The sequence below is a fragment of the Spermophilus citellus genome, assembly GCF_964194105.1.
Source record: "Spermophilus citellus genome assembly, chromosome: 4".
NCBI lineage: Eukaryota > Metazoa > Chordata > Mammalia > Rodentia > Sciuridae > Spermophilus > Spermophilus citellus.
Window position 1 is genome coordinate 104,473,295 of NC_138185.1, and position 18,179 is coordinate 104,491,473.

Genomic DNA, 18,179 nt, shown 5'->3' on the forward strand with positions numbered 1-18,179 from the left:
TTTAAAAAATTCTCAATTTCATTGATTTCAACTCTGATCTTAATTATTTCCTTCTTTCCAGTTTTAGAATTGGTTTGTTCTTGTTTTTCAAGGACATTCAGATGCCTCATGGCTATTTATTTGGGATCTTTCTGATTTTCTTATGTAGGCATTCGTAGCTATACTTTCCTCTTAGAATTGCCTTCATAATGTCACAGAGGTTCTGGTATGTTGTATCACAATCTTGTTCGATTCCAGGAATTTTTAAATTTCTTCCCTGAGTCTTCTATCACTCATTCATCATTCAAAAGTGTATTATTCGATATCCTTGTGTTTATATAGTTTATGAAGGTTTCTTTTAAACAATATACTTCTACATAAAACATGAGTTAAAGAAGAAATTTAAAGTGAAATTTATAAAAATTGGGGGCTACATTTAAAAAATGCAACTTATCAAAATTTGTGGGATACAGTAAAATCAGTGCTTAGTGGGAAATTTATAGCATTAAGTGAACATATTAGGAAAAGAAGAAATATCTTCTAGTATTCCACCTTAGGAAACTGGAAAAAAACTACATCCAAAGTAAGCTATATAATTTTATATATATATATATATATATATATATATATATATATATATATATATATATCCATGACATCTAAAATAGGAAATCAACAGAGAAAATCAACAAAAGCTAATTCTTTGAAAAAAGTGGGGTTTTTAGATTAATATAACTCATGTCTCTAATCAGGTGAAGAACAAAACAAAAAACACAAACTAACCAATATTAAGAATGAAAGAGGGAACATCATTATACTTTTAATATAATAAAGGGATTATAAAAGAGTATTTTCAAAACTCCATGCCCACAAATTTCACAACCAAGGTAAAATGGACCAATTTCTTAAAAGACATAATTTATCAATACTCACATAAGAAACCATCTGAATAGGGCTATGTATTAAAAAAATTGTACCAATAATTAATATTCTTCCCAAACAGAAAACACCAGGCCCAGATGCATTCACTGGTGATTTCTACCAAACATTTAAGGAAGAATTGATACCAATTCTCTATTACCTCTTCCAGGACACAGAAGCAGAGGGAGTAGTTTCTAATTCATTCTTTGAAGACAGGATTACCATAATATAAAAACCGGACAAGAAAAGGAATAGACCAATATCTCTCATGAGCACAGATGCAAAAACCCTCCATAAAATATTATCAAATCAAAACAAATAATGTACATAGTGAATTATACATCACAACCCGTGGGATTTATCTCTCCTACACAAGGCTGGTTCAACATTCTAAAATCAACTAATGTAATCCATGATATCAACAGGCTACTGTTAAAAAAAAAATCACACCATAATATCAATATATACAGAAAAAGCATTTGATAAAAATCCAACATAGATTCACAAAAAAGATTCAGCAAACTAAGAATAAAGGGAAAGTTTCTCAACCTTATAAAGAACATCTACAAAAACCTCCATAGCTACCATAATATTCAATGGTGAGAAATTAGAAGCTTTCCCACTAAGATCAGGAATCAGGTAAGGTATCCCCTATCACCACTCCTTTTCAACATCGTACTGGAAGTGCTAGCAAATAATAAGAAATTGAGAAGGAAGAAATAAAATGACCTTTGTTGACAGATGGCAAGATTATCTATGTAGATATTCCAAAGGAATAAACAAAAAAACTCCTTTTAACTAATAAGCAACTACAGCAAGTTTGCAGAATACAAATTTAATATACAAAAGTCAATTTCCTATTTGCTAGAAAATGAAAAAATGGAATTTTAAATTAAAAACAAAGTACCATTTACATTAGCACCCCAGAATATGAAATACTCAGGTATTAATCTAACAAAATATGTAAGTAAAAATATAAAAAGAGTGTGTGTGTGTGTGTTTGTGTGTGTGTGTAATGAAAAGTTTAAAAAATGATGAAAGAAATCAAGGAAGAACTAATGCAGAGATATTCCATGTACATGCAAAGGAAGATTCAATATTATCAAGATCTCAGTTCTTCCAAACTTGATCTAAAGACTCAATACAAGCTCAATCAAAATTCCCAGCCAGTTATTTTTCGGATATCACCAAACTGATTCTAAATTTTATATGGAGGCAAAAGACCCAGAATAGACAACTCAATAGTGAAAGAGAAAAATAAAATCATTGAATTGAAACTTCCCAACTTCAAAACTTACAAGAAAGTAATAAAGACAAGACAAGGACAGTCCTTTCAACAACTAGTGCAGGAATGACTAGACCTCCGTATGCAAAAAGACAAGAAAAAATAAAACCTAGACACAGACCTTACATTCTTCATAAAAATTCACTAAAAATTCATCACAGACGTAATGTAAAATGCAAAACAATAATAATTCTATAGTACAGCATAAGATAAAATCAAGATGACCTTGAGTTTGGTGATGAATTTTTAGATGTAACACCAAAAGCATAACCCATGAATAATAATGATGAGCAGGACTTCATTAAAATTTATGCTCTAAGAAAGACACTGTCAAGAGAATGAAAAGGCAAAACATTTAAAGGGCAAGACCAGGAGAAAATATTTGCCACAGACACATCTGATAAAGAACTATTTATCTAAAATGTGTAAAGAATTCTTAAAACTTAATAATAAGGAAACAAGCCAATTTTTTTTAAATGAGTAAAAGACTTTATTCAAATAGACACATCATCAAAAAAGATAGACAAATGAAAAATAAGTGCCTTAAAAGATGCTCCACAGCATATGTCATCAGGGAAAATTTAAACAATGAGATTGCACTATAGACCTATTAGAATAGACAAAATCCAAAACCCTGGCAACAGCCAATTCTGGGGAAGATGGAGGACCAAAGGAATTTCCACTTGAGAGTGGGAATGCAAGTCTGTCAGTTTCTTACAAAACTAAACATACCCACCCATACAACCCAGTAATTGCCACTCCTTGGTATTTACCCAAAGGAGTTGGAAAATTATTCCCACAGAAAAATCTGCACCCAAATATTTATAGCACCTTTATTTATAATTGTCAAAACATGGAAGCAATCAAGATGTCCTTCAGTAAGTAATGTGGAACATCAGACAATGGAATATTATTCAGCAGTAAAAAGAAATAAACTATTAAACCATGAAAAGACAGGGAAGACCCTTAAATACATTTTACTAAATGAAAAAAGAAATCTGAAAAGTCTATAGGCTGTATGATTACAATCAGAAAAGACAAATTAGTGAGAAAAAAAGACAGTAAATAATCAATGGTTGCCATAGGTTAAAGGGAAGGGAGGGATGAATAAGTGGAACAAAGGATATTTAGGAGAGTAAAAGTCTTTTTATGATACTATAATGGGAGGCAAATGTCATTATACAAAAAACCCATAGAATATACAATGCCAAAGGTGAACACTAATGTAAATTATGGACTTGGATAATCATGTGTCAATGGGATGTTGGTAGCTGTGGGGAGGAAAGTGAATACGCAGAGGCAGGAGATTTATAGGAACTCTGTACTTTCCAGCCAATTTTCCTGTGAACCTAAAACTGCTCTTAAAAATAAAGCATATTTTTGGGGGCTGGGGATGTGGCTCAAGCGGTAGCGCACTCGCCTGGCATACACAGGGCACTGGGTTCGATCCTCCACACCACATAAAAATAAACTAAAGATGTTGTGTCCACTGAAAACTAAAAAATAAATATTAAAAAATTCTCTCTCTCTTAAAAAAATAAAGCATATTTTTGAAAAAAAGGAAAAAAATTGAAAAGCAGGCGAATTTGAAGAAGAGAGTTATCCTTTATAAGACATTCTCTTTTTTTCCCCTCTTTTTCAAGGCATGACTAATCCTCAACTTATAAGATGGTTAGAGATATTTGCAACTTTAAAGGGCAATTTCTATATTCTTTCTTGGGGACCCTAAATTATACCAATAAAAACTCACGGATGAAGCACCTAGAGATGATGAAGAGCTCCTAGAGTCAACGTTTAGTTTACACTTAAAAGCACTAGGTTTATATCTAGCTGGGCACAGTGGTGCACACCTGTAATCTCTTCCACCAAAGAAGATAAATAAATGACTAATAAACCCATGAAAAGATGTTCAAAATCATTCATTATTAGGGGAACTGAAATTAAAACATTAATAACACACCACTACATACCTATTAGAACAGATATAATAAAAAATACTGATCATACAGTGTTGAGAGCTTGCTACTACTAACAGAAATGTAAGCTGATACAGCCACTTTGGAAAAGTGTGGCAGTTTCTTAAAAATTTAAACATATATTTGTCATACAATGCAGCAATTCTCCTCCTAGCAAACTACCTAGAAGAAATGAAAATATATGTTCAAAGATTAACACACAAATGTTCATAGCAGATTTACTTTTCAAAATTTTAACTTTGGGGATAAACTGAAACTGAAAAAAAAGAGGTTGAGCTAAAATTGCTTTATTAAAGTAAACTCTAAATGATAACTAGAATAAAGGAAAATGATCCTAGCTAAAAAGTTTAAGATGTAAAAAGAAGTGAAGGCAAAAAACAAAACAAAACAAAACAAAAATAAAAACCAACAGTAAATGTCGTGGTATATTTAACTGAGCACTATATAAAAATGATACTATCCTTTGGGTTTAATTAACATACACATAGCATTAAATATCTGAAAACAAAAATACAAAAGCTGGAAGGGATAGATGAAATGAGTCCAAAGGTCCTTTTGTTTTCTGGGAGGAGAGGAAAAGTACTGATTAACATTAAACTTTGGTAAGTGAAGAATTCACATTGGGGCGCACGTCAGCAAGATGGGGGACCAGACACTCCTACAATTCTTGCCTCCAACAAAACCCCCAAAGCAATCAATAAACTACATTTCAACCAAAATAACTAAAGGAGAGCAGTGGAGAATAGCAAAGATGTAGCAGAAATCTTGCAGAGCACAGAAACCCAGGATAGCCATATATAGAAGGGAAGAAACACACTTTGCCTCTACCAACCCATTCCCCCAGTCAGAGTCAGCCACAAACTAGGTGGGATTTCAACCTGCAGCAGAAAAGGCAAGGCAAAGGACCCCAACAGCCCCATCACCACCACAGACATCAAGTGTCTTCACTACTGTGGGAGTTCCCCTGAGGCCACATTCTGAGCTGCTTCCAGAGAAGGCACTGATACTATGCTCAACTTCCTGTGCTGCTTCTGAGCTTCACCATCTGGGAAACAGAGATACTCCTAGACTGTGTCCTGCTCCAAGTGAAAATAGCCATTGCACCTCTTCATCCTGAGGTTCCACCAAACCACTCCCACCAGTTAGCACATGATCCCTAAACAGAGCTATTGCCCCTAGGGCAAGCTACACCAGAATTGCTCCATCCTCCTCTCCCAGTTCACTGATGCACTGTGCCCCTATGGCTGAGCTGAAGTGGTACCCATCCCTAAAGAGCCAGAGTCTCAGACTACTAGAGTAGTCATACCCCTAGTGCCAAAGCTGAGGCAGCACACCACTAGCCAGGAATCTCAAGCCACCTGCATGTGGAGCAAACATACTCCCTTGTGTCACAAGTGAGGCAGCAGCCATCCCCTATGAACTCCAAGCCTCTGGCACAGAAGCAGCTGCATCTTTCAGCATAATAGCTAATGCAGGGTCTCAACCGCAAGTATCCAGAGGCTCCATAGACCCATGTAGTCACAGTTTCTGAGGCCAAGGAGATATGGTGCCTCACATGCCAGGGAATCAGAATCTTGGCTGAACTAGTATGATGTTCTTTCATACTAGTCAGAACTAGACTAGCCCCTAACAGACCAAGCTGCTGAGATACTTCCCTCTGTGGGAAGTGAAGTCATTGCTGTGCTATTTTCCTGCACCCCCAGACATATTGCCATTCCTTGGTCCTTGCTACTGCTGCACCAAGCCTCACAGAGCTGGGCTACTGCTGTATCTCACTATCCCAGGATCCAGAGTCTCAACTGCAGAGTACCTCATCCTGAAGTGGGAGCTGCCACTGTGGTCTACTGGTTCAAATTATAGCTGTGCCCTGGTCCCTAAGGCCTGGGCCTCCAAAACACTTCTTTGGACCCATGCCAGTTCATCCTCTTACCACCCAGAATCAGAACCATAACTATATCCCAGCCCCCTGAGCCTGAGCTGCCATAGTATGCTTCAAAACAACAAATCCTCGCATAGTAGAACTGCATTCACTCATGTCTTGGAGAATGACCCTACAATTCAGGTGATATGGTAGTTTTGCAAGGCCATGATCCTAGGAATCTGGCTCCACAGTCACCATATGCACCTGTGCCCTGAATCCCAGTGCTGTTTGTGGGTGCCTGTGAGATATGTCAGACCCTAAACTAAGAGAGATCACCTCATCAAAGACTCTCCACTATGAAGAAGACAAGAACAGGAAGATTCCTAAAGCTCTTTCCCTAAACAACTTTTCAGCCACTATCAGTGCCACAAACATCTAGCACCCACACTGCTGAGGCAACCAGTCACAGCTAAATTGATGACAACTGAAGAAGCTGCATGGAGGTCATACCACTGTACCCACATGGAACCAGAACCACTGTACACTGCCCAAACAGCATCCTCAGGCCCATCCCCAGGTAAAAATCTTGAAAACCAGTCTTAAGTTTGAAGAGGTGACAGTAGCAAAAAATTCATTAAGATCAATGCAGGGCCACAAGAACATGAAAAAGCAAGGAAACATAACAGCACATTATTGGAACATAATAATTTTCCAAAAAAAACTAACCCCCAAGAAATGGAAATGTATTAATCACCTGTAAAATTATTCAAAATTATGATCTTAAGAAAACTTAGCTATATACAAATAGACAATTCAGTGATGTTAGGGAAAAAATTCATTACCTGAATGAGGAATTCAATGGAGATAAATGCCATAAAAGAAGCAGCAAACAGAAATCCTGGAGCTGAAAAAAAAAAACAAAATTAAAAATACAATCAAAAGCTTTAATAGAAGAATAGGGCAAGCAAAATAAAAGAATATGTGAACTTGAAGATAGGTCTTTTTGAAATCACTCAGTCAGAGGAAAAAGAAAATAAATTAAAAGGAGTCAAGACAGCCATCAAGGGACTCATGAGACAACATCAAGTGAACAAATGATTGCATTATGGAAGTCACAGAAGGAAAAAATATAAAAATATGGGGAAAAGGGTTAGTTATTTTTTCTTTTTCCTTTCATTATACAGGACAGAAGAATGTATTTTGACATATCATATACACATGGAGTATAACTTCCCATTCATGTGGTTGTACATAATGTGGAGTTACACTAGTCATGTATTCATACATGAACATAGGAGAGTTGTGTCCAGTTCATTCTATTGCCTTTCCCATTCTCATCCCCCATTTCTTCCCCATATTGTCCCGGTTCAATCCAGTGAACCTCCACTCTTCTCTCCTTGTCTACCCCCTATACCACCACCTATTGAGAGTCAGCATCCACATATCAGAGAAAACATTTGGCCTTTGGTTTGGTGGGACTGGAAAATTTCACTTAGCATGATATCCTCCAGTTCCATCCATTTCCTGTCAAATGCCATAATTTCATTCCGTTTTATGGCTGAGTAATATTCAATTGTGTTTATATACCACCTTTTCTTTATCCATTCATCTGTTGAAAGGCACCCAGGTTGGTTCCAAAGCTTGGCTATTGTGAATGGAGTTGCTATGAACATTGATGTGGCCATGTCACTATAGTATGTTGATTTTAAGTCCTCTAGGTATGTGCTGAGGAGTCGGATAAATTTTGGTTCCATTCCAAGTTTTCTGAGGAATCTCCATTCTGCTTTTCAGAGTGGTTTCACCAATTTGCAGTCCCACCAGTAATGGATGAGTGTGCCTTTTCCCCCACTTCCTCACCAACCCTTATTGTAACTTGTATTCTTGATAATTGCCTTTCTGATTGGAATGAAATGAAATCTCAGTGTAGCCTTAATTTGCATTTCTCTAATTTCTAGTGATGTTGAACATTTTTTCATATATTTGTTGACCATTTGTATTTCTTCTTCTGTAAAGTGTCTGATCAGTTCCTTTGCCCATTTATTGATGGGATTATTTGTTTTGTTTTTTGTGTTAAGTTTTTTGAGTTCTTTATATATCCTGGAGATTAGTGCTCTATCTGAGGTGCAAGTGACAAAGATTTTTTTCCCATTATGTAGGCTCTCTCTTAAAGTTGTCCTCTTAAAGTTGTCCCAGCTATAGACAACTTTGGTTTAGCTTGAGCCAGTGGGCAAATATGCAGTGGGGACTCAGCCTAAATACTGCTATAACTGGTTTGTTCGGAAGTAAGAAGAAACACACTGGACTGCAGTTGAGACCCATGACCACCCCATACCTGGCAGATTCCAAAAGTAGAGGTCTGGGAAAGAAGCATCTCAATTTCAAATATCATATCAAGAAGGAACATTTGACTTTTCTTGTTCTTGTGTTTGTCTTTTTTTGGTTCTGTATTGTTTTGTTCTCCCTTGTCAGTGAAATAATGACAGAAAATGTTCCAAATCATGAGAATGATATGGAGACCCAGAGAGTAGAACCACTTTTGTTTTATTCAGCTTTTTCACCACTGTGACCAAAACCTGACAAGAACAATTTATAAGAGGAAAAATTCATTTGGCACTCATGGTTTCAGAGGTCAGTTCACAGATGGCCAACTCCATTGCTATGGGTCTGAGGTGAGGCAGAACATCATGGTGGAAGAGTGTAGAGCAGGAAAGCACCGCAGGACATGGAAATCAGAAAGCAATAATACAGCTCCACTCACTGGGGACAAAGCATAAGCCCCAAAAGCTTATACCCATCTTATAACTCATCTCTTCCAGCCACAGCCTATCTACCTTCAGTTATTACTCAGTTAATCCATATAAGAAGATTAATCCACTGACTGGATTATAACTATCATCATCTAATCACTTCACCTCTGAATCTTCTTGCATTGTCTCACACATGAGTTCATATCTAAACCTCATATCTAAACCTTGACACACTTAGAACTTCAAACAGACATGACCAGAAAAGAACCTCTCCATAACATATCATAGTTAAAATACCAAAAGTACAGAGTAATAAAAGTTACAAGAGAGAAGCATCAATTCACTTATGAAGACGAACCCACAAGAACAGCAGCACATTTCTGAGAACTTCTAAAGGCCAGAAGGAATGGAATGATACATTTCAAGGCCTAAAAAGCTGTAAGTGCCAACCTAGATGACAATGTCCAGCAAAGTTATCTTTCAGAATTGAAAAAAGAAATAAAGACCTTCCAAGATAGGCATAAACTAAAAGAATTCATGACCCCTAAATCAGCATTACAAAAGATATTCAAAGGAATCCTATGCCTAGAGGAGGAAGCAAGATAAATACAACCACAAAAGCATAGGAAAGAATAAATTGCACTAGAAGAGTACTTATGCAAATCAAAAATAGGAAGGGACCCTACATTTTTAAATCTCTAAGACTTAACAGCCTCTTCTCTTTACTGATTATTTCAGTAAATCATCAAACCCCTAAGATGAATGAGGGAAAGGGAAAAAAATATAAAATTCTCAAAACAACCAAAAGAAAAACAACAAAATGTAAGGAACTGGAACATTTCAATAATAATCAGGACTGGGGTTGTAACTCAGTGGTAGAGTGCTTGCCTATATGTGTGAGGCACTGGGTTCAATTCTCAGCACCACATAAAAGCAAATAAAATAAAAGTCTATTGACAACTAAAAAAATATTTTAAAAAATAAGAACTGGGCCTGATGTTTAAATAACAACAACAACAACAACAACAACCAAGAGTGTAAATGGTCTGCATTCCTCAATTAAAAGACACAGACTGTCAGACACATAGTGCACACCTGTAATCCCAAATTACAATAACATAGACCAATAATCTTGAGGAGCACAGATGCAAAAATCCTCAATAAGTTATTTATAAATTGAATTCAACATCAATGAAAAAGATCATACACCATGATGAAAATGGCTTCATTCCAGGAATGTAAAGTTGATTCAAGAAGCACAAATCAATAATGTAATATACCACATAAACTGCATCATCTCAATAGATGCTGGAAGAACCTTCAATAATTCCACATCCCTTCATGATAAAAATCCTGAATAAACTAGGATGATACCTCAACATAATAAGGCTGCCCACAACAAATCCATTGCCAACATCATACTGAATGTGGGGGGGGGGTGGGAGAAAGTAAAGTATTTCCTCTAAAATCAGGAATAAGACAAGGGTGTCCATTCTTACCATTTGTCTATTCCTATATAGTGTTGGAAACTTTGGCCACAGCAATCAAGCAAAAGAAAGAAATAAAAGTAATACAAACAGGAGACAAGGAAGATACAGCATCCCTGTTTGCAGATGATATTATTCTACACTCAGAAAACCCAAAGAGTCCACAATAATCTCTTAGAATTAATAAATTCAGCGAAGTAGCATGATACAAAAATCAACATATGAAAACATATAGGTAGCTTTCCTATATACCAACAATTATTTTGCTGAGAAAGAAATCAGGAAAACAGGGCTGGAGGTTTAGCTCAGTAGTAGAGCACTTGCCTAGTATGTATAAGGAATAAGGCCCTGGGCTCAATCCCCAGCACCATAAACACACACACACACACACACACACACACACACATATATATATATATATACCAAAAAAATATTAAAAAATAAGAAGGAAAACAATCCCATTCATAATAGACTCATATGTGTGTGTGTGCGAGCATGTGTGCACACACACACATTCACATGAGCATGCACACACACATCTATGAATAAACAACTAAAAAGGTGAAAGACATCCACAATGAAAATTATAAACACAGTAAAAAGAAGTTGAAGAAAACACTAGATGATGGAAAGATATCTCATATTCATGGATTGGGAGAATTAATATTGTTAAAATGGCCATACTACCAAAAGTGATATACAGATTCATTGCAATTCCCATCAAAATGCCAATGACATCCTTTTTTTATTTCCAATGACATCCTTAATAGAACTAGCTAGAAAAAAAACTCTGAAATTCACTTGGAAACACAAAAGACACTGAATTACCAAAGCAATTCTAGCAAACAGAACAATTCTGGAGATATCACAATACCTGATTTCAAAATATACTATAGAATAATGGTAACAAAACCAGTATGGTATTGGCATAAAAAAACAGACATGTAGACCAATGGAACAGAATAGAGAACCCAGGAATAAACCTATGCATTCTATAGCCATATGATTTTTGATAAAAGAGACAAAAACAAAAATTGGAGAAATGATAGCCTCTTCAGCAAATGGTGTTGGAAAAATAGGACTTCTACCTGTAGAAGACTGGAATTAGATCACTATCTCTCACCCTATACAAAAGTCAAGTAAAAATAAATCAAAGACCTTAACGTAATATCTGAAACCTTGAAACCACTAGAGAAAAATATAGGGGAAACACTTTGAGATATAAGTATAGGCAATGATTTCCTGAACAGGCCTCAAGTAGCTCAGGAAACAAAAGCAAGAATCAGCAAATGGGATTACATCAAATTAATAACCTTGTACAGAGCAAAAGAAAAAAATCAAGAGTGAAGAGATGGCCTCCTGAATGGGAGAAAATCTTTGCCAGCTACTCATCTCACAGAGGATTAAAATCCAGAATATATAAAGAATCCAAAAAATGGTACACCAAAAGGACAGGTAATCTAATCAACAGATGGCAAATGAGCTGAACAGACACTTCTCAAAAGAAGAAGTAAAAATGTGCCTGGCATGGTGACACATGCCTGTAATCCTAGCAGCTCAGGAAGCTAAGGCAGGAGGATTCCAAGTTCAAAGTAAGGCTCAGCAATTTAGCAAGATCCTGACTCAAGGGAAAAAAAAAAAAAAGGACTCAAGATGGCAGTTTAGAGGAAGACTGCATTGCTAGTTGCTCCAGGGCTCAAAATTCAAGTGGGGTGGAGGGTGGGGGTTGGGAGAATAGCTGGGATTCAAGTAGTGTGAATACTATTTCTCTGTGAGTTATTAGAAGACCCCCAACAGCTGCTTCTGCACAGGAATCACAGCTTCTGTGCTTGTGCAGGTCTTCAGGCCTCAGCGTCAGGGCAAACTCCGGGCCATTCGCCCACGCAGGACCTCTGGGTGCCCAAGCAGGACCACCAGCATCAGCACCCCCAGCATCAGCACCCCCACAGGACACCCAGTCGCTGCCCACGATCATGACCTCTTCTGCCACTCCCGAGTGAACCCCCATCTACCAACATGGGGCTTCCCTGGTGGCCTCCATCTTGGGACACTGTAACCATTGCCATAGTCCCCTACACGTGGTAGCCTGCCATGGGGACAATGCACAGGGTCTGGAGATAGTCGCCAGCCACAACACTGCACACCAAAGAGCTGCATCTCTGATCACACCACCCAATGCCACCACCTGGCCCCGCCCTACCCGACACCCCACTACTGAAAGCAGCCACCTCCCTCTTGGGATACCTTTGTTGCCATCTTTAGTTGGGGCAACTCCCAGCTGGGGACATTGGCTGGGGCTTAGAAGCAAAATCAAGGTACCTATAGTCCCCAACTCCCTCTTCTCCCTGGCAGCCGCTAACCTGGCACAGTGCTTGCTTCTATGCAGCTAGTCTGTACCTCACAAATGTGGGTCCTGAACTGCCCAATACAAAACCAGCTCTCTGCCACAGGTGGGCAGCTCTCAAACCTTCTCGACTGGGAAGTAGAAAGGGAGGGGGTGAGTGAGATACAGTTTAGAAACTAAATTAGAGACCAGGAATTGTGAGGTCTACAGGTGATATAAGGAGAAAAATAAGACCAGGCACCCACATCACACAAGCAGGGCCCAAAGGAAATCCTTGGGGTGCGTTCCTCCATCAGGGAGCACACGCTATACCCCACCTGCAGGAGCTCCGCCCCCAAGACCAACCCTCCCTCCCTAATAACCTTCACCATCCTGAGGGTGGAGATACCAGCAAACAATAGACAACCCCACCTGATGGATGAGAAGGAAAGCAGGAAAGACACTGATCTCCAACAAAAACAATCCTTGTATCTTCCTTCGAAATTTTTTTTTCCTCTTTTCTCTCTCTCTGTCTTCTCGTGCCCTCACATTCCTAACATTTGTGAAACCAAGTACTTTTCATGAATTAGGCTACTGAGGACTAGGATGTCTGAATAGTATATTATAGTTGTGTTGTATATTCTTTTATTTCCTATTTTTCTTATATTTATGTTTGTTTTTTGTACTCTCTCTATTGTTTTTTCACTTACTTATCTCCCCCAAATAACTTTCTCTGTCTTCTCCTCCTACTAACCAACTTCTTTAGATTCCTCTTTCAAGCTTTCTAAGATCCAATAACTATATCTTCACCTCCTACATCCTTAACATCTCATCCTATACCTCACCCCTGGCTCTTTGTCCATCATCAGAAACTGCAGACCCTTTTGCAGACCTGCTGTTTATATTGTAGATAATAATTGAACTCACCATTTCTGTATATTGTGACAAAACTGTAAACTTCTTAAAAGCAGCTACTTGGTTTAAGGCTGTATATTATTTGTATTAGGATCTGTTAACATTGTTCTCCCCCTTAAAGGAGAGGTATTGGAACCCTGCAGGGACACTATAAGCCTTTAGGGTAAAAACTGTAATGCTTTGGAACCACACTGCTAGAAGGGAAGACACATGAACAACATGAAAAAATAAGGGAAGAAAGGGCCCCCAAACAAACCAAGATACCACATTATTAGAATCCACGGCCTGTACAACAGAAGAAGTGACAGAAAAGGAATTCAGGATGTACATAATTAAAGTGTTCTGTGAATTAAAGGATGATATAAGAGAGCAAATACAAGCAACGAAAGATCATTTCAAAAAAGAGCTACATAAGCAAATACAGGAAGCAAAAGATTACTTCAATAAGAAAATAAAGGTTCTGGGGGAAAAAAACCAGAAATCCTTGAAATGAAAGAAATAATAAACCAAATTAAAAACTCAATGGAAAGCACTACCAACAAATTAGATCACTTGGAAGACAGGACCTCAGACAATGAAGACAAAATATATAATCTTGAAAAGAATGTTGACCACACAGTGAAGACAGTAAGAAACCATGAGCAGAATATTCAAGAATTATGGAATAACATAAAAAAGACAAAATTTAAGAATTATTGGGGGCTGGGGATGTGGCTCAAGCGGTAGCATGCTCGCCTGGCATGCGTGCGGCCCGGGTTCGATCCTCAGCACCACATACCAACAAAGATGTTGTGTCCGCCGAGAATTAAAAAATAAATATTAAAAAATTCTCTCTCACTCTCTCTCTCTCTCTCACTCTCCTCTCTCACTCTCTCTTTAAAAAAAAAAGAATTATTGGGATAGAGGAAAGCATAGAGTTCCAAACCAAAGGAGTGAACAATCTATTCAATGAAATAATATCAAAATTTTGCAAACATGAAGAATGAATTGGAAAATCAAATATAAGAGGCTTACAGGACATAAAATGTACAAAGTCATGACAGAACCACACAAAGGCACATTATAATGCAAATTTTTATTATAATGTGCATACAGAATAAGGAGAGAATTTTTAAAGCCATAAGAGAAAGGAATCAGATTACATATAGGAGGAAACCGATTAGAATATCTGCAGATTTTTTAACCCAGACCCTGAAAGCAAGAAGATCCTGGAACAACATACTGAGCTCTGAAAAAAAAATGGATGCCAACCAAGAATCTTATATCCAGCAAAATTAAGCTTTAGATTTGATGATTAAATAAAAACCTTCCATGATAAACAAAAGTTAAAAGAATTTACAACTAGAAAGCCTGCACTAAAGAACATCCGCAGCAAAATAGTCCATGAGGAAGAAATGAAAAACAATAATGAAAATCAGCAAAGGGAGGTATTACACTAAAGGAAAAACCAATCAAAGGAGAAACCAAGTCAAGTTAAATACCAAAAATAAACAAAAATGACCAGATGTACAAACCATGTCTCAATAATAACCTGAATGTTAATGGCCTAAACTCACCAATCAAAAGACATAGACTGCCAGATTGGATTTCAAAAAAGACCCAACAATAAACTGCCTTCAAGAGACTTATCTCATAGGAAAAGACATGCACAGACTGACATGGACTGTATAAATAAGCAGGGTTTCCATCCTCATATCAAATAAAGTAGACTTCAAGCTGAAGTTAATCAAAAGGGATAAAAAAGGACATTTCATACTGCTTAAGGGAACCACATATCAACAAGATGTAACAATTATAAATATATATGCCGCAAACCATGGAGCATCTACATTCATCAAACAAACTCTTCTCAAGTTCAAAAGTCAAATAAACCACAAAATAATAATTCTGGGTGACTTTAACACATCTCTTTCACCACTGGATAGATCGTCCAAACAAGAGCTAAACAAAGAAACTATAGAACTCAATAATACAATCACTAGCTTAGTCTTAACAGACATATATAGGATATTTCATCCATCAACAAATGAATACACTTTCTTCTCAGCAGCACATGGAACCTTCTCTAAAATACACAAAGCCATAAAGCAACTCTTAGTAAACACAAAAAAGTAGAGATACTACCCTGCATTTTATCAGATCATAATGGAATAAAATTAGAAATCAATGATAAAATAAAAAAAAAAGAAGCTACTCCAACACCTGGAGACTAAATAATATGCTACTGAATAAACAATGGGTTGCAAAAGACATCAAAGATAAGATTTAAAAATTCTTAGAGATAAATGAGAACACTGATACAACATATAAAAATCTCTGGGACACTATGAAGGCAGTAGTAAAAGGAAGTTCATTGCATAGAGTTCATTCCTTAAAAAAAGAAAAAGTCAACAAATAAATGACCTAACACTACATCTCAAAACCCTAGAAAAAGAAGAACAAACCGACACCAAAATCAGTAGAAGACAGGAAATAATTAAAATCAAAGCTGAAATCAATGAAATAGAAAAAATAGGAAAAAATTACAAAACAAAAAGTTGGTTCTTTAAAAAAATAAAATTGACAGACCCTTAGCCATGCTAACAAACAGAAGGAGAGAGAAAACTCAAATTACTAACATCCATGATGAAAAAGGAAATATCAATATCATAACAGATGCTACAGAAATACAGAAGATAACCAGAAATTATTTTGAAAATTTGTACTCCAATAAAATAGAAAATATCAATGGAATCAGGATGATATACACAAGATTAACAGATCTATTTCAAGCAATGAAATAGAAGACACTATTAGAAGCCTACCAACCAAGAAAAGCACAGGGCCAGATGGATACACAGCTGAGTTATATAAGACCTTCAAAGAAGAACTAATTACTAATACTCCTCAATTATTACATGAAATATAAAAAGAGGGAACACTTCCAAACTCATTATATGAGGTCAATATCATCTTGATTCCAAAACCAGACAAAGACACAACAAGGAAAGAAAACATTAGACCAATATCTCTAATGTGCAAAAATTCTGGCAAATCAAATACAAAAAAAATATTAAAAAGATAGTGCACCACAATCAAGTGGTGTTCATCCCAGGGATGCAAAGTTGGTTCAACACTCAGAAATCAATAAATGTAATTCATCACATCAATAGACTTAAAGAAAAGAATCAGATGATTATCTCAATAGATGCAGAAAAAGTGTTTGACAAAATACAGCTCCGCTTCATGTTCAAAATACTAGAAAAACTAGGAATAGCAGGAACTTATCTTAACACTGTAAAAACTATCTAAGCTCCAGGCTAACATTCTAACTGGAGAAAAATTCAAAGCATTCCCTCTAAAAACTGGAACAAGACAGGGATGCCCTTTTTTACCATTTCTATTTAACATAGTTCTTGAAACTCTATCCAGAGCAATTAAAGAGATGAAAGAAATTAAAGGGACGAGAATAGGAAAAGAAGAACTCAAACTATCACTATTTGCCAATGACATGATTCTACACCTAGAGGATCCAAAAAATTCCACCAGAAAACTTCTAGAACTAACAAATGAATTCAGCAAAGTAGCAAGATATAAAAATCAACACCCATAAATTAAAGGCATTTCTGTACATCAGTGACAAATCCTCTGAAAAAGAAACTAGGACAACTACCTCATTTACAATATCCTCAAAAAAATAAATAAAATACCTGGGAATCAACTTAATGAAAGAAATGCAAGACCTCTACAATGAAAACTACAGAACGTGAAAGAAAAAAATTAAAGAAGACCTAAGAAGATGGAAAAATTTCCCTTGTTCTTGAATAGGTATAATTAATATTGTCAAAATGACTATACTACCAAAAGCACTATACAGATTTAATGCAATTCCAATCAAAATCCAATGACATTCCTCATAGAAATAGAAAAAGCAGCCATAAAATTCATCTGGAAAAATAAGAGACCCAGAATAGTTAAAGCAATCCTTAGCAAGAAGAGTGAAGCAGGTGGCATCACTATACCAGATCTTAAACTATACTACAGAGCAATAGTAACAAAAAACAGCATGTTAATGGCAACAAAACAGACTGGTTAAACCAATGGTACAGAATAGAGGACACAAAGACAAAATCACATAAATACAGTTATCTCATATTAGACAAAGGTGCCAAAAACATATCTTAGAGAAAAGATAGCCTCTTCCACAAACAATGCTGGGAAAACTGGAAATCCAGATGCAGAAAAATGAAATTAATTGCCTATCTCTTACTATGCACAAAACTTAACTCAAAGTGGATCAAGGACCTAAGAATTAAACCAGAGACCTTGCTCCTAATAGAAGAAAATGGAGGCCCAAATCTTCATCATGTTGGATTAGGCACTAACTTCCTTAATAAGACTCCTATAGCGCAAGAAATAAAATCAAGAATGAATAAATTCAAACTAAAAAGCTTCTTCTCAACAAAAGAAACAATCCCAGTGAGGTGAATATAGAGCCTACAGAATGGGAGCAAATTTTTACCACACACATATCAGATAGAGCACTAATCTCTAGTCTCTAGGATATATAAAGAACTCAAATGTCTTTTTTTTTAGAGAGAGAGAGAGAGAGAGAGAGAGAGAGAGAGAGAGAGAGAGAGAAACTTTTTAATATTTATTTTTTAGTTTCGGTGGACACAACATCTTTATGTGGTACTGAGGATCGA

The 18,179-nt window shown here is 36.5% G+C and overlaps 1 protein-coding gene across 25 annotated transcripts in view; it reads right to left on the minus strand.

The window, feature by feature from the left end:
- The window catches only part of NRG4 (neuregulin 4), a 176,737-nt gene that overhangs the window by 124,186 nt on the left and 34,372 nt on the right, over positions 1-18,179 (minus strand). For all 25 annotated transcript variants that reach the window (XR_014021811.1, XR_014021812.1, XM_081293068.1 and 22 more), the window contains one exon: positions 6,865-6,926. Coding sequence is in view for 2 of the 25 variants with exons in the window: in XM_081293068.1 (XP_081149194.1) it covers positions 6,865-6,926 (62 nt within the window). In the remaining 23 variants the exon portion in view is untranslated. The remainder of the gene's footprint in view (positions 1-6,864; positions 6,927-18,179) is intronic.